This window comes from Erithacus rubecula (genome assembly GCF_903797595.1).
Source record: "Erithacus rubecula genome assembly, chromosome: Z".
Classification (NCBI taxonomy): Eukaryota; Metazoa; Chordata; class Aves; order Passeriformes; family Muscicapidae; genus Erithacus; species Erithacus rubecula.
The window spans coordinates 24,952,653-24,970,792 of NC_136661.1; the positions used below are offsets into that span (position 1 = coordinate 24,952,653).

An 18,140-nucleotide genomic window follows, 5' to 3' on the forward strand; every position below is an offset into this window, starting at 1 on the left:
TATATAAGATTGCATTTATTATTTACCATAGTAAATAGGAGTTCCATAGCAATGCTGTGTTTCACACACTAACTTCAGAGTCCATTCTCACAGAATTGACTGCACTCAGTCTGAGGGCTCCACCCTTTGACCATGTGCTAGTAAAGTCCGTGACTAACTCATGATGCACAAAAATGCAGAACATCAGAGGATCAAAACAGCAGATGAAAAAGATAAAAAGACAGACATGTCAGTCTCTAGCTTGGCTTATCTGTTGTGGAAAGTTTGCTTTTAAAAATTGGATATTTGAGGAAAGCAAAAAGGCAGAAATAGATTGGTTCCCATCTTTCAGTAGCAAGAATTAAAGAGTTACTAAATCAATAAACTCACTTTCCCTACGAGTTATTAAATTATGAGAGATGCTTCCAGAGACAGCTATCAGTTCATAAATTCATGATCACAACCACAAATCAGGAAGGGAAATTACCTGCTGACCCAGCTGGTGAACAGTGTGGCAAATACTGGCAATAAGCAATTTGCCATCTACTATGTCTTCTAAAGTCCCTTTACTTGAAAAACATCTACCCTTTCTACAACCTCTTCCGTGGGTGGTAGGCTACTGTAGGTAGGGTTTCTGTGGGACAAAGATCAGTACTGTTGTTGTCCCTGAGCTCAAACAGCACAAACAGTGCTAACAATTACATTAAATGAACATACGTGGAAATTATCTAATACATATTTCTCTGACTTGCTACTGTGAGTGGACACAATAAACCCACTTCTCTTTCTATTTCTCCTTTCTCATTTCGGCTAATATCTAGGTATTCTAAGCTCTTGTTCTATTCACTAAATGCACCATCACTGCTAAAAATGAGAGAATAAAAATTGAATTAGAAAAGCTTATTCCATAAAGCAATTTGGAGTAATTCTTCCAATTTCAGAGCTGTATTTCTGTTATCATTTCCTCGAGACAAGCTTAACAGCAGTACAAACCACTTATTAAAGATACTTTTTCTCCCAATTTTGCTTCCCATTTTTACTGTTATCTGCAATTCTTACAGCTGCATGCCTGATACTCTCTTACATAATACCACAGTGGTTTGAAAGGCAGAAGATGGCAATCCTGCTCTATCTCTCCACAGATTCTCCTTGTCAAAGCATAAATGTGCTCACACAAACGTGAGAGGAGGCCTACCTGCAGGGGAGCACAGGGAAGGATCTGACTAGGTATGTCTCATGCTCAATGCATGAACCAAGCTAGTTCTGAGGAGGATCAAGCATGTCAAAAAGTGAAAGGGCTCATTGTGTTGGTGATAAGTGTGTTTCTTTACAGTAATAACTGCAGCAATAATATCTCAGAACAAAAGAGAATAAATTTGCAAGTAACAGTGTTCATTTTTGGACTGACCAAATACGTAAAAGTAGACTGCAGGGCAAATGTCTACTGCACTGAACTGTGTAAGATCCCAATACACAAATACCTCATCTGGAGGGGAAGCCATGTGAGTAATGGCTGAGGTTGCATGGTCTGTTCAGCCTGGAGGAGACTGAGGGGAGATCTCATTGCAGTTAAAAGGTCATTGTGAAGAGAAATGGAGGGGCAGACACTGATCTCTTCTACATGGTGAGCACTGACAGAAGCCAAGGGAATGGCAAGAAGTTGCATTGGGAGGGAGATACTTTGGATCTTAAGAAAAGTTTTTTCACCCAGAGGGTGGCTGGGCACTAGAACAGGCTCCCCAGGCAAGTGGTCACAGCACCAAGCCTGACAGAGTTCAGGAAGTGTTTGGTCAACACTCTCAAGCATATAGCAGGATTTTTGCGGCCATCTTGTACTGTTCAAAGATGTGACACATCTATCCCAGCTTTCCCAAGGAAGGACTCTTCTTTGCCCTGCTAACCACACTCACTTTTCCCCAGTGCTGCACAGAGCCTGCTCTACCTTCAGTTTCTGCTGAAGGGCACAAGCCTGTCACATTCAGCCTTACACAATCTTCTCTGCAACCAGAAGCACCAGGGCCATTTCAGTGCTGCCCAAGCAGATGACTGTAATAAATCAAACCCATGTACCCAGAGAAATCAGCCCTGCCTTGTAAGATCCTGTTACACTCCATTGCACTCCTCTATGCAACAGTCGAGATCAAGTTTGGAATGAAGGGACTTACCAGGAGATGGCAGTAACTGCAAGGTTCTTGGTTTTTTCAGACTGGAACTTCCAGAGTGGGAGGAGGGTTCCCTGCTGGCCTCTGAATTCATCTGAAGCATCTTCAAAATATTTAAAATCTAAAAAAAAAAAAAAAAATCAAGGAAAAGATCCCATTATATAAAACAGAAATAAATCAGCACAGTTCAGTTTCAGGCAAGCTTCAAAAGACAATCTGTTATCCTCACAGCCTCTGCACAACTAACAATTGTTAGTGTAAAATCTGTCTCAGCTCTTAAGTCCTAACTCCAAACCAGGAACACAGCCCTTCAAATGTATTTTATTGAGTCCTCACACACATAGGAAAACTACAAATCAAACTGATCATCAGAAGACAAAGGATTAACAAGAAAATAGAAGCCCAGAGCAAGGTGTGACCTCAGGCCACTCCCAGAGCTTCAAAGTCCTTCAGGAGGAAGCTGAGCGGAGAGAGAAAAACGAGTCTTGCAAAATTACATCAAGACTGAGTGCATTGCAGTGGCTGGTATGTGAGCAAGGATCAGCTCTGCTCTGGCTGCTGTCACGAGCACCTGCATCCAGAAGTGAAGTACCTGCTGAGGGAAGGAAGTTCTACAGGAAGGGCAGGCTCACCAGACCTACTGTTCCCTAGCCAGCTCAGAGCAGGGCTAATGTTGCATGCTTTTTGCATGACCATGGTCTGATGCACTATTTCCTTGTGTAAGTCAGCAGGTTCCTATACCTGCTCATTTTACTTCTGTTTCTCTATTTCATTCTGTTCTGTCCTGTCCTTGCCATGGCTGTAGGTACTTATCTACAGGACTGACACTTCAGACTTGAGTTAGAAGCACCTCTCAGTGGGCCATACCTTGTGCAATGTCATCAAACGTGTTCAGGTTCACCATCCGTTCCGCTATTTTAGCAGCCTTTGCGACCTTGCTTAGAGATTCAACGTGCTGAAAAGAAAGGAAGAGAAAATGTATTTCCTGTCTTTTTACAGCTGCCTCAGACCTCCTGTGATGAAAAACTTGAGGCCTTTCATCTTGAATACAGATTTATTTGAAATGTGTCATACCATCACTAAGTGATACAGGCACTTGAAAAAATGAAGTTGTTTTATTATAAATTCAGCAAGATGCCATCCACTGATGAGCTGCAGTAACTTTGCTCCTGATTTAGCTCAATACAGGTACTTACCTATAAAGGTATATAAGAGCCTTGTCTTTCAAGATAATTCCTGACAGGATGACCTAAAAGGACACACGTGATTCCTATCCCATCTCTCTGCATAATAGTTCATCAGATTTGGTGATGAAATCAGAAGGGTTTGATCAAGCATAAGCACTCTCATCTCTATCTGGAAGCTCTAAGGTCTCATGCACTAAGTAAACATCACAGAATTTAGAAGTTCTTCAGTCAATCACTGGGTAATTCCAGCCTCATCCATTCACACATCCATAGACAAGTGGAGAAAAGCAGGGGCTGCTTGTCTGTCAGCAGGTTCATATACTTTTCTACAGAGCCCTGTGGCTGATCACCAAATCTTACTAAACTCTATTCTCAACTATTTTTTGTGAGTGTGCTCTCTACACTCTGTGTGTGTATGTGTGACCACTAGTGAAATCCAAACTGGATTAACTAGAAGGAAGGACAAGAAGTCTGGGTGCCAGCAGTGGGAAGGACAAAGCTTGAAAGTCCACAGACTCTGCTGGACCATATAAATATGATGTAATCACAGCTCTGTGCAATGATGTCAGAATGCCAAGGCATATACAAAGTGCTCTGAGAGTTTGCTGTTCTGAGTACCTGAATCTCCATCCACTACTGCCCCAAAGCCCCACCAGTGCTTCAAAGTCTTTAATCTTCAAATCCATGCTTTGAACTGATGACTGCCAGCACAGTAATATTTCCTTCATAGTGACAACACTGGAAAGAAATATGCCATCCTTGAAACAGCTCAGAGAGTGCCCTGAATACAAAAAGAAAAAGTGGAATGGGTTGACCAAACTACACCACACAGTCACAATCAGAACTAGGAATATGGCTTCAGATTATGTGTGTCCAGCCTTCTGCTTCTTTCCTGTGCTCTGCAGAGACTCAAGGGAGATGGAGTCTCATTCAACAAGCATGAAATTAACAGGGCTTCACAGAGATGAGAGGACAAAAGAGAAAAAAATTAAATAAACTATTACATTTTTTATAAATACACGGTTTGCTTACACTTCCAGTAATGTGTGCAGTCCTCTTTTCCCATTATAGAAAAAATTAAGTAGAAACTAAGTTCAGAGAAAGGTAGCAGATGAAGGCAGGAGATACTGCCCCTCTGCTTTGCTCTGCTGAGACCCACCCTAGAGCACTGCATCCAGAGCTGGGATCCCTGCACAGGAGGGACAGGGATCTGCTGGAGTAAGTCCAGAGGAGGCCATGAGTATGATCAGGAGCTGGAGCCTCTCTCCCATGGACACAGGCTGAGAGAATTGGAGTTGTTCAGCCTGGAGAAGAGAAGGCTCTGGGGAGACCTTAAAGTACCTCCAAGTGCCTAAAGGGAACCTACACAAAATACAGGGAGGGACTATTTATCAGTAAGTATAGAGTGAAGAACACCTGTTTTAAAATGAAAAAGGGCAGATTTTGACTAAATACTAGAAAAAAATTCTTTACTATAAGGGTGGTGACACTGACACAGGTTGTCCAGAGAAGCTGTGAATGCCCCATCCCCAGAAGTGTTCAAGGTCGGGTTGGATGGGGCTCTCAACAACCTGGTCTAGTGGAAGGTGCCCCTACCACGGTGGAGTGGTTGGAATGAGATGACCTCTCCCTTCCAACTCCAACCACAAATTCCACAAATGATTCCACAAATTCTACTTTTGGAGGGTGTCAGCGGAAACCAGGCTATAAATTAAAAAGAAACAAAACAAAAAACAAAACAACCTTGTAAATACTGAAACAATATATTATTCAATTGATTTTTTCCTGCAAAGCAGAAAACTCTCCAGATGAATCAAAAAGTTTTAAGTCAGCTTTTCTGTCAGGTAGCTATGCTGTTAACAACACATCCATGACTACCTTTTTGACGTTATAAGTGGATGAGAGTAAGTTATTTTCTCTTTGTATCCTGTCCAGTCTCCGATTTTATTTATTCTGTATGCTGCTGAAATAAATCTTCAGAGGAAATACTAGGCCTAATTTTTCTCTAAAAAACAAACAAAAAAATCTATTTGAAACACACTTTTCCACCTTAGGCCAATTCTGAGCTGGCTAGCTCAAATGTTGGATAACATGTTTGTCTTGTTTATTTCTGTGCATAAATTATTTTTAGAACAGCGATAATGTTAATTGAATGATATGTAAGATGGATAATGGGCTAATACTTTGGAAAAGAATGTCTTAGTCTTGCTCTGTAATTCCTTACTACTAATTGCCTTATACTTGCCTCTCAGCAGCTGGCCAGTGGCAATGTGTGACTCCCATAAACTAAAACATGAAAAAAAACTTCTACAGGTGTGTAACTGCATATCCAGGAGACAAACCCACCCTAAAAATCAGTGGATTAACTGCTCATACCTCTTGCAACATACATATTGTGACTAGAAGAGCCCCTAGGTTGCAAAGAGAGAAGCACAGTTCAGGGCTATTGTCATTTGTTGCCCAGCCAACACCTGAATGCAAACTCCAACTGTAAATCCCAAATAAAGTCCTCCAGCTCAAATCATGTCAAGCAGTTATTAAATTCCATAACTGTACTCATCTGTTCATTTTCATTTTTTGCTTTTAATTCTGAGAAACTGCAAACAGAAAATTGAAGGCAGGGGAGTTGATAACAGCTCATGCATTCCTCAGGATGACCAGGAACAGGTGAACAATAATCTGAATTACAAAAGTTAATTGCATTCTAAAGTCACTTGTTATATAAAAAATAATAGTACCCATCATTCAAGAGCTTCCAAGTGATATTTGTGGCTGTCTCATCAGACACATCTCAGACAGGGATAATGCTACTGTGAGATAGACAAGTGAGACAGAACCTTACATGATTCAGGAATGCACATTTCTCTGTTAAATATAAATTTTGGTTGGGCTTCTTAGGACAATGATCTCCATTTCAGAGGAGATTAGAGACTGTTCCACTGCAGAAAGTTCCTGCTCTAATTTCTTATTTTAATTAATTTAATGTAATTTATATTATCATTTCTATATTCCTAATGGTTGACATCATCTGTATTTCTGTAGACACTATGTTCTTCCTTAGTTATTCTCTCTCTGCTATCTAAATCAGAATCCCTACCTATCTTTGCATTAACATATAAACATGCTAAGATTTTCTGGTGTTGTATATTCAAGCTTTTGATTTCTTATAGTATTTTCCACATTCATGCAGGTTTGCCATCAATCATCTTTGAAAAGCAGTGATGAAAATCACATATCCTTGTTCTATTCCTGAAAAGGTATCAGGCCACCTTGCAGAACATAAAGAACTTTTCTTCTATTTACCACAGAGTAAATTCCAGCAAAGGACTTGTCTCTCATAGCCACATCACAACCCACCAACATAGAATTGTTGGAGAAACACACTCATGTTTCTCCCTGTAATTAAAGACTGTAAGCCTTTTTCTGGTATATCTAATAATTGCCTAATGGCAGCATAGCAATAGTTCATAGAATTCCAGCTAGATTACCTTTCCTCTACTTTCCTTCTTCAAGAAAAACACAACTTGCTTTTTATTAAAGAAAGAGATGAGATCATTTGGACACAGCCTGCCTTTGGTAAATATTCATATTTCATATCTAATCCTTGCTCTGTACTTTTTTCCTCCTTATTAACTCTGTTGCCTCATGCTGGTAAAGGTCAGACTGATGGTACCATTTTTACCTCTTTCGTACATGTCCTTGTTATGGTCCAATCCCATTGCTTCACCCTTTTTTGCATAGATTCATTCAAAATCCTTAATGACCTGTGGTTTCATGCCTTGCCATCTCAGGCTGAGAGGAGCAAGCCTGCATCAATTATATTAAGCTCTTTGCATTCTGTTTCTGCCTCAGGTACTGTCATTTATAAGTTCATTCAAGAATATGAGCGGATTATGGATCACGCATGTCTCTGGGTCAGGAGTGTGGAATCATAGAATCATCTGAATTGAAAAAGACCTTTAAGATCATTGAGTATTCTCACTGTAATCAGAGCCATAAACAGATGGAACAGGAATAGAAAGAGCAGGACAGGCAGACACAACACTTCTGCCTGGTTATCTGTACTTCCAGACATTTTCAGCTCAGAAAAATTTCATTTCATTCCACTTTGGTTTTCTGTGTTATCCATGGTCTGTGTACTGCCTTGACTAAATATGGAGAAAAAGTTCCAAAGGTTGTATCACTGCTATTAGATGTAGCACACCCTTTCCCCTCTAGATACATTTGAGTGAGAGGCACATGGAAAGATTTCCAGAAGTTCCTCATCACAGTCTCCAGTAAAATATTTTCTATTACTCTAACTTTTATTGTCCTATACACTTTCTTTATAAAATTCTCACCCTTCCTTCTCTTGAAATCCATGGCTATCTTCCTTCCTTTCCTGTTGGCTGCCTCTATCTTCTGCTTTGCTGAAGCATGCCTTTCTTGCTTTTCCTAATTCTTCATGCAATGCATAGCTTCATTTCACTTCTTTTGCCCTAATCAAAAGTGTCAAGCTCTCTCCTCTCCTCTCCTCTCCTCTCCTCTCCTCTCCTCTCCTCTCCTCTCCTCTCCTCTCCTCTCCTCTCCTCTCCTCTCCTCTCCTCTCCTCTCCTCTCCTCTCCTCTCCTCTCCTCTCCTCTCCTCTCCTCTCCTCTCCTCTCCTCTCCTCTCCTCTCCTCTCCTCTCCTCTCCTCTCCTCTCCTCTCCTCTCCTCTCCTCTCCTCTCCTCTCCTCTCCTCTCCTCTCCTCTCCTCTCCTCTCCTCTCCTCTCCTCTCCTCTCCTCTCCTCTCCTCCTCCCTCTCCTCTCCTCTCCTCTCCTCTCCTCTCCTCTCCTCTTTCTTCTCTGCTTTTGGCCATGTTCGTTCATGGATCACATCCTTTCTCTCTCAGATGTGTATTTCTTTGACCTCTTATTCAGTACCAATACTGTTTTCTCTCCCTTCCCATTCACTACATTTTCAAATCCTCATCTAATTCCTATCATTATCTCCAGCTGTGGCTCTAGTTATTGGATCTTCTCTTTCATGTCCTCCTACCACAGCAACAGCTTCCATGGGAGATCCACCTGTGGTAAATAGCCACTCATTTTATCTTCTTCTTTCCCTTGGGTTAAATCTGGTGCTATCTCAGCAGCTACCATTGTTTCTCTTGCTAAAGCACAGCCTGACCAAAACAGTGGTGGAAATTAATTGTGGCTTCTAGCCACTGCAGGTTGATCCAATCAGCCATGTCTCCTGCTTGATGTTCCACAGTTCCCTTCAGCAATGACCAAGCACAGTTTGACCTTAAAAAGTGTTCAACTGGAAAAGCTCTGTTTCAATTAGTGTGGTGTACATATGTTACATAGTTAGCAGTAACTTGCTGGCTTGAAATATAGATTCTGATGCCATCAACCTTTAATTTCCATATACTTGCATCTGAACAGACACAATGACTGCTGTAAGTCTGATTTGAGCTTTGAAGTACTTCAGGCTGCATTTTTCCAGTTAAAGAGTGAAGAACTGTGTTGGGTTGATGAGGCCAGAAATGTGTATGCTATCACCATCTGTTAAAACCGGGTGGGGCAGTGATTCCTTATCTCAGTGGCACATACCATCTGCTAATGGGCCATCTTTAAAACCAGGTGGAGCAATCATCTTTATCTTTTCCACAACCCATCCTCCCTCCAGGAAGATATGATCTGCCAATGGCCCAGTAAGTCCCACTGGGTGACTGAAAAAATTACATCATCCCACTGGAAGATGTTCCAGCCAGGGGGAACAGCCAAGCCTTTCCTACCTAGATAAAAATTCAGATTTTGACAGCAAGTTACTTTCTTTCCACTGGATTCCAGAGGAGAAGCCGGAACTTTCTACACCATCCCTGGACCTTCAGAGGAAAACTGCACCTTCTCCAGGAGCACTGCTCCAGCTGAACCACATCTGCCACTGCAGGGGGATGCAGCCACCATCTAATGGGACTGCTACCAACCCCCTGACTGACAGGGTGTCAGGTTGTGTTCTCACTCTGTCAGGGTTGGGATTGTTTCTTGTAATACTGTATTTCTATTTTAATTTTTCCGGTAAAGAACTGTTATTCCTAATTCCCATATCTTTGCCTGAGAGCCCCTTAATTTCAAATTTATAATAATTTGGAGGGAGGGAGTTTACATTCTCCATTTCAAAGAGAAGCTTCTGCCTTTATTGGCATATAACTGTCCTTCAAACCAGGACAGAACTCATCAAGTTTTCATACACTTCAGGTTGGTTGACCAGCCTCACAGAGGACCTTAGTTTGGGACACTGGCTCTGCATAATGAAGTTTTTCATTTCACTTATTCAGTGCATCGACTTTTTGGCTTCCCTCTAAGCACCCTGGAAAGTGTTAAGAATAAAAAGCAAAACACCAAAGAGACAGATATCATGAATGACTGGATTTCAATTTCCCACTGTTGTCAGTGGAGTGGGCAGCAGGTGTTTCACAATATGGTTTCATTGGTAGAATATTTACTATATTTTCATTATCAGTTTTTAGCAGTCCTCCTGCTGTAAGCCTGTAAGTGTAATGTTTACTTGAGGCTTAATTCTCTGAAACACACTCAAGTGCGAGGTTTACTGGTTTTCAAAAGAACTGTGAATTTCCATGGCACAATTCACAGGAAGAAGTCTGTCAGGACATGTTCCTGGTCTGTTTATACTATAAAGTTTATGCTGGCACAGTGCTGCTTCATGGCTAAATCAGCCAAACCCTCTGCAGTGGTATTGGCCATATGGTATGAGTGAGCTAAAGCCAGTTTCAGGTGTCAGCTCTTATTACACATACACAAATATATATATATATATATATATATATATGTACATATATATCAAATCCTGATACATATCTTTATTATGTTGATATGTCTATACCTATAAGGAAGAAGTTATGAACTGATTTCCATGATTCTCTATTAAGATTCTCAGGGTTTCTTGCTTCCGGTCATTATAGAAATTATTCCAGTTTGCCTTCTAAATAGTTTACCTTACACTAGGGAAGAAAGAAACAGTTAAACAGTAATAGAAAACTTCCTGAACCCCTTGAAAACATTTTGGAACATGAAAAAAATCTTTCAGGGTTGCCATAGTGTTTGAAATGGGATGATATTTTTAAGATGAGGATACTGTCAGTTTGATGGAATGAACTGTGTCATTCCCACATAGCCCTCCTAGGCTGCCCATGACTCTGAATTAGGAGTCAGCTCCATCTTCAGAGCAAGGTCAAGCATCAGCTCAGGGCATGGCAGGTACTAGGATACCTGATATGCCAAGAAGCATGCCACTTACGTACCTAAAATTCGAAAATGTATACACTGTAAATCTATAAAATAATTTAAAATTAAAATTTAAAATTAGTGAAAAGCATTTTACTACAGTGCTGTACTTTGAAACAATCCTAAACTTCAGTGCCTTTCAAATTGAGTGTATGTTTACCATTATCACTTACAATTCTTTGAAAAATGACAGGATGTTTCTACCTATTTAGTTCTTTTATCCCTCACATAATAATCAAAAATGTGACACAGAGCACAAAAATCAAAAGCTGTATATCTCACTTGGAAATCAGGTTTGAAAATAATACTATGCAATATCAAAATCCTGTTTTATATGGCACAACAGAAATACTGTTTTGGGAACACAATTTCTAGAAAAAACTAACTTTTGAATTTCCTAAAGATGTTATTTGCCTGCTAAGACAACAAGCTACACAGCCAGCACGATTCACTTTCACCTGACTTGCTCTACAGATGCACCCACCACCACTTGAACAGCCTTTTCCCCCACATTATGAAACATACCGGTGGCTCCACATAGGATAACTTTCTTCCAGTGTGTGTTTCTTCTTTCTTTACTGCCACGGGTTTCGCTTTTTCTTTCTCTTTTGCCTTTTCCATTCTCTCAAGTTCCTCCATATAGGCATCATAAATACACCACTGAGAGACAGACAGAGGCAGGATTTATCAGGACCTGATCATATTCCTGAGAACAGCCATCTACACCATCACAAAAATATTATAGTTATCACAACAGTACCACTGCTGCTGGAATTAGCTCAGCTAATTAGCTGAGCTATCTGTCTTCTTGCACAAAAAGTGAAGCATTGAGATCCAGGACTTTTCAAGCTTGATGGGGCATGTCTTATTTTAAGAACACATTACTGCATTCTTAACAATTTCTTTCTTTCAACACTCCTCTATCTGCTTTGGCTCTGTCTGTACCTTAATTTTTGCAGGACTTTGTGTTTGGCCAATTTACCAGTGTTTAATAGGAAATATGCATTAAACATTTGCCTTATGACATTTCTCATGTGGTGTTGGAAAATTAAATTGTAGTTACTTAACAAAATTTTAATTTGGACTCCAATTCTGCAGCATATGATCAAATGGAAACTGAGAGCAGTTTTGCATCTTCTGCTATGCCACATGCCACACATGTCTTACTTGAGTAGATAGATCCAAAAGTAATTTCTCTTAAGAATTATTCATTAATATTGAAATCCTAGTATTGTATCTGAAGTAGGTATATTTCCTTCAGGACAAAACAAAAGCACTCTGACATATTAGCTTAGGATAGAGAGTATGATTCAAACACAGAATATAGAATAGAGCATCAGAATAAAGGTAGCAGAACTCTTAAGGGGAAAAAAAAACCCTGCATAGTGTTGTAAATTTGCAGGCAGAAATGAGATGGAAAGATGTTCCATCACGGGAAGGACAAAGAAGATGAGACAAGTATGAGAAGGAGTAGAACAGAAAAGTTGGGAATGGGAAATTGTGAACATAAGAAAGAACATAAAGGAAAAATGAGCTGAGGGAAAAAAGAAGAGTTTATATAAAAACCCTGCTTTAGACCCACTGAAAATTTCAACAATATAAAAAGAAATAAATGCAAAACTTTATCTCTTAGCTTCCAAACATTTAATGCAAAATCTTAGTCAGGGGCTACTTATCTTAATGACCTCTGTTCTAAATCTCAGGACATCTCACTGTCATAAAAAGAAATGGAAGGAAACTCCAGCTGGAGGGAGGGAAGATCTCAGGCCAATTATTCTCTAATTTCAGGTTCAGAAATAAAATAGATTCCAGTTTTTAAACTGAGAGAGATATTTTCACTCATCTTATTTTCCCGTAACAGCATTTTTTAAGTTGCTGCCATTATGTTACAGTATCTTCTCCTTGTTCCTCTGCTCACTGGTGCCTCCAAAATGATGCTTCCAATACCAGTTTGATACACTAGTTTGAAACAATGTTTATAACTGTGACAAATACAATTACATTTTACAAATATCTGAGACTTAATCAGCATAATTAGCTGGATTCCCTTTCCACTGAAAGCTGTAAGGTATTTCTTGTGTGAAATTTCATCCAAATTATTTTTTTCACTTTTTTAAGGGATGCAGAAAATGCTACAGAGCCTTTAATCATGAACAGATAAGTGTATTTCTGCTACATAAAACAGAGTTAAGTTTCTTGCAACAAGTCTTCCACATTCCTTATGCTGTAGTTCTCATTTGGTTCAGCTTTGGGCTTCAGAAACCTGCTTCTGCTAAACTTAGCAAAAGTAAAAACCCAAGTGCTGCATATGACAAATTCTTAACAATACTGCAAGAGAGAGTATGTCTCTAGAGGAGCCAGTACCTTGTAAGCTGCAGCACAACTCCTGCTGAATCCAAAACTATTCTCACCCTGTGTTTTCTCCATTTCCACTCACTTAAGACTCTCTAAAGCAGACATGTCAGGCTGGCTGGCACAAAATAAAACAGTGAAAACCATCCAAACTGAGACACTTAAATACAGAAATAGAAACAGAAATATAAACCATGAGCAAGTTCACCCATTAAGGCAGAAAAGCAGGTCATACTAGTTTGTTATGAGATTCAAACCGGAGATCAAAGCCACAGCAAAGGAATTCATTCCACTGCAAGGGATGAAAACACAATAATTTGGTTTTAACTCTCTCACACCTCAATTTCCAAAATATTTTCTAAAACAACTTTAAAGATAAAAAGGAGATAGACATAGAAATAGATGATATAGATATAGATATAAACAGATATAGATTAGATATAGATACATATATATAGACATACAGATATACATATAGATATACATATAGACATATACCTGGTTAACATTGTCTGAGAAAGTTTCAATAGGTGCAGGGTCAGTTTGTAATCCTTTTTCCTGAAAAAAAGAAAAAGCATGAAGAAGCATAATCTCAGCATTGAAGCTCTCTGCAGTGCCATAGCTCAGTTGTGGGAACAGTCTGCATGAATAACTTGATATCCAAATAACTCCTAGGGCACTGCACAACACTATTGGTGATCATGCAACTACAAAAAGATTTTGTTGTGGACCAAAAGAACGTTCATGAGACCTTCTGATTTTTTTTCCCCACATACTTCAAACACTTCAGTAGGTAATTTTGAAGGACTTCAAAGGGTTTTTTCACCTCTACCATTTGAAATGTTCTGGTACCAATTATGGTATCAGGTATGACATTCTACCAAATTTGAAAAGTTTTGTCCTATATATTAAAAAGCCAGTGGGATAAAACAGTCAGAATAAAAGAATTGAACAGAATGAAACTTATAAACAATTAATCTGCTGCTACTGAAATAATATTTTTACCATCACTACCTCAACATTCTGAAAGAAATACATTTCTGTGAAATGTTCCTTTAAAAGAACAGCATCTTATTTCAAAAAACTGTTGTGTCAGAACATTCTTAAGAAGCTGCCTGTAGCATTTCACTGACCTCCAAAGTGAAGACATTCTCAGAGGAAACTGAGCATCCTATACAGCACATAGAAGAACTATGCAGTTATTTAAGGTCTATATTCTGCTTTCAAAGGCAGAATCATACTGAGACACACAAGCTTCTCCCAATAAAATCATAGGGAAGAAGAGAATATGTAGATCAGGGAATAAAGAAATAAGAAATTCCACAGCCTCCACTGAGATTTTTGAACAATGCAGAATCTTAGCTCAAACTTCATAGCAAGCACCCCACTGCTGGACAAACTCTCCTGAGATCTGTCTACAGCAGCACAGTAACTCATGTATCTTACTGAGTCCATCATATGTAAACACATCTAACCCTAGGTGTAATGGTTGTAGGACAACAGACAGGCCCTTTGGGGAAACATGCACTCCAATTGTAGCAAGGAAAACAAAATAATTTTTTCTCTGAAACCTGTATGATGTAGGAAACTGCTTTTTGAGCACACCATCAGGACCCAACATCACCAGGATTGCTCAGTCAGAAGACCCCATGAAAACATGCTCAGAGGGAACGGCTGTAGGTTCAGCAAAAGGCTTAGGGAGGGAACATAAGGGTTTGGGTCTGTACTTATTGGAAAGTGCATGCAGAGTGGGAGGGAGATATACCATGTACAAGAAGTACAGATTTACCATGATTATGTAAGTTTGTTTCTCTAGTACCCATGCTTAATGCAAGAACAAACACATTTGTCCTATAGGAAACTTATATTTCTGCTCCATTAATAAGAATTGAAGTACAAGACCATAAAAGTACACAGTGACAAATAAAAATTGCTTTCGGACATTTCAAGTACTCAGCTGCTACCCTAACATTTCTCCGTACTTTTCCAGATGAGAAAATAAACATGAAAAGTATCATATCCAAGTAAAGGCTTATGGATTTACAGTAGCATCAAAACTTTTGTAGGCTCTCCAAGAGTTCATGAGGCAAGAAATATTCTGTCACCATTTTCATCATACCAAATATTTTACAGTAGTAAAACCACTATACCTTTTTTCCTAATAGTATGGACACATCACAGGATATGACACAAACAGGTGATCTACATGCCCTCCTCCAACTGAAGGAAACAACAACATACCCGCAGAGGATAGTGGTATGTAGCTGAACCTCTCTCAATGAAGTTGAACTGGTTTGCAAGCTTCTTCTCTGGCTGTTTTGGGGGAAGAGGCTCTTCTGCCTCTGCTGCCTTAGCTGCTTCAGCTGCTTTTTCCCTTTCTCCCTCTTCTGCAGCCTGCAAAAAAATACAGGGGTGACTACATCCTGAGACAACCAGTTTTCTCTTTCCTTCTTCTCAAACTGCTGAATTTCTGCTGCCTAGAGAAGGCGACTGCAACTGAAGACTCAGTATTTAAGATACAAATTAGGAGACTTCCAGACTCAGATCAAGAAGATGCTGAAATGATATTTGAATGGGAATATAGACATTCAGGAACTGAAACTGCTTTAAAACAAAACCTGACATGAGAGAGATAATATAGCACAATTGCCTTTGGTAAAATGGACTCATGGAGATTTTTTAGAGTCCCATTATCCTGTGTTTTCATTTCCTTACCAGACAACAAGTTTCACCTGAAAACCTGACACAGTGTATTCTGACACTGTGTGGATAAGAGCAAACTTCTCACAGGCTATTCCTTTCCTGTCAGCCAACTGCCTTTAAATTGGGCCACTACTTCTTTCATTCAGTTATGCCTGCTGCTTTCACCCCTTCAGATTTTGCTTTTCACCAATGGACATAGTGTCCAGGAAAATTCCAGATCTCAGGAAGTTACACTTCGTTTTGATATAATATCTGGATAAAGACAGATCTGGTATGATTCCCCTACTCAGCTTCTACACTTGAAAAATGCCAGCAGGACCACAGCTGCCCAGCAGAACCTGTAGGTTCTCACCTACAGCACTGACAGACATAAAAGAATCAACCACAGAAGCAGACACATTTTATAGTAATGTAATTTAAAAGCTAATGCTAAAAATAAAATGGATGGCTCTTAGCTCATTATAGAGAATTACCTCAGCTTCTACTGTGGGTTCTTCATCTTTAGTCTCTGCCTCTTCAGTTGCCTCAGCAGAAGCCTCCACAGGAGCTTCTTCCTCCTCAACAGGAGCCTGCTCTGATGACACAAAGGATATGTGAATAAGCCTAGAATAATAGGCTATCTTATCCAATATTCTACAGATCCTCTGTCTTCTGGAACATTGATATACATATGTATCCTTTCCTAATGCTGTCTCATTAGGAAACACAGTAACAAATCCTCACTCTGGAGAACAATTGTTTGCTCAAAACCACAAAAAGTGACAATGGTATTTCTAGAATTCATCTGCAGTACTTCTCGAGGAACTGAAATAAAAATAAACATTTTGACTCAGAGCAAATTTCTGTAACCTGTTTCTGATCTGAGTAACTGTTTCTGGGTATCCCTTCAGCTCCAGACCTTTCTATCCTTCAGAAATGTCTTCAGTTATGTACAACTACTAAGAATGTTTCCAAGGCACACAGAAGTTATAACATGGTTGTTCTTATTTACATGGATAAAAATTAATATACTAGTCTTATTAGAGAATGATGGATGTCTACATTCCAGTCACAGTGTTGACTGTGTAGCCATGCTACCATCGAGCCAATTGAAACTAATTGGTTTGGAATCTACAAAAAGCACTGCCAAAAATCCATGATTTCATGGCACTGAAGATCCCATTAAGCATTTTGCCCAACCTCAAATCATCATACATCATTTGCTAAATGTTAAATAAAGGAGGCACTGATCTTCAGAAGCTCCAAGTAAGAACTGTTCTCAAGAGCTTGCTCACCCAGTGTTGTTATTGTGCCTGGCATTTACCACCTTGACAGAACACTCATCCCCCTTCACAAAGAACAGAAATACAATTAAATCAGGAGCCAGTACATCCTCCCCCACTGAAAATTCAGACCTAGAACTCTCTACTAATAACAGGACTTTTGTCTCCGGTCGGTGTATCAGAACACCTAAGAGTGTTGATCATAGCTCAGATCAAAGGTGCAAGTAGTTCAGGGTTTTGTACCTCACATTGTCTGAAAGTAGATATCTTGGTAAGAATTCAAGAATTGATCATGCATGTGCTAGTTTCCTGAATAATCATCCAGATTCCAAATATTTCTGCTTTAATACTTTAAATAATGCCTGAAATTTTCAGAGCAGGCTAAATAGTTTAGACATTAATGGTAGCAAAATACATTTAAAAGACACCAAATAACTGAAAATTTCTGTCTTAGTGTTCAAATTACTCAAAAAACACACACCATTTTCTAGTCTGCAGCAAACATTTGGCTGATTATTTTTCTAATTTTGATTGCCAGCAAGAATACAAACCAAAGTAGGAGCCATTTAATTCTATGGTAATGCATCATGATCATTCCATTGTGTTAAATAAGAGGAACCAGTGCCTATCTGAAAATTATTGTGATTTCAGACAATAAAGCTACCTGCTTCAGTGCTTGATCTGATACTCTGGCGTCTGCCTTCATCTGAATCTTTGTGTATCAAATATCCATTCAAGGTGAAGTGAATGATTGTTTGATCCATATCATCCACTAGCATGTATGCTCGTTCCTACAAAACAAAAACCCAAAAAAAAAATCATAGAATCCTGGAATGGTTTAGATTATAAGGGATCTTAAGGAACATCTTATTGTAACCTCCCTGCCCTGTACAGGGACAACTTTCCCTAGCCTAAAGGTTGCTTAGAGCCCCATCCAACTAGGCTTTGAACACTCCCAGGGTTTCAGAATCCATAATTTTTCTGGGCAACCTGTTCCAGGTTCCAGCCTCACCATCTTCACAGTAAAGAACATCTCAATCTGTATAATTTAGTTTGAACAGCATCTATAAGCAATTATAAGCCACCAAAGAACACAAGTGCTTCAATAGCTTCTTCTTACATATTTAATTGCCTACTATGTCAATCACAGCATACCACTAAACCCACTTCAGTCATTGTGGAGAATTTGAAGATATGGATTACTGATCGCCTGTCTATATACCA

General features: G+C 39.4%; 1 protein-coding gene across 2 annotated transcripts in view; it reads right to left on the bottom strand.

The window, feature by feature from the left end:
- Positions 1–18,140, bottom strand: part of DNAI1 (dynein axonemal intermediate chain 1) — a 139,178-nt gene that overhangs the window by 105,231 nt on the left and 15,807 nt on the right. For both annotated transcript variants that reach the window (XM_079329917.1, XM_079329918.1), the window contains exons 5-11: positions 17,581–17,707; positions 16,128–16,228; positions 15,193–15,345; positions 13,450–13,509; positions 11,125–11,259; positions 3,009–3,096; positions 2,145–2,262 (exon numbers count right to left, since the gene is read on the bottom strand). In XM_079329917.1, coding sequence (XP_079186043.1) covers positions 2,145–2,262; positions 3,009–3,096; positions 11,125–11,259; positions 13,450–13,509; positions 15,193–15,345; positions 16,128–16,228; positions 17,581–17,707 — 782 coding nt within the window. The remainder of the gene's footprint in view (positions 1–2,144; positions 2,263–3,008; positions 3,097–11,124; positions 11,260–13,449; positions 13,510–15,192; positions 15,346–16,127; positions 16,229–17,580; positions 17,708–18,140) is intronic.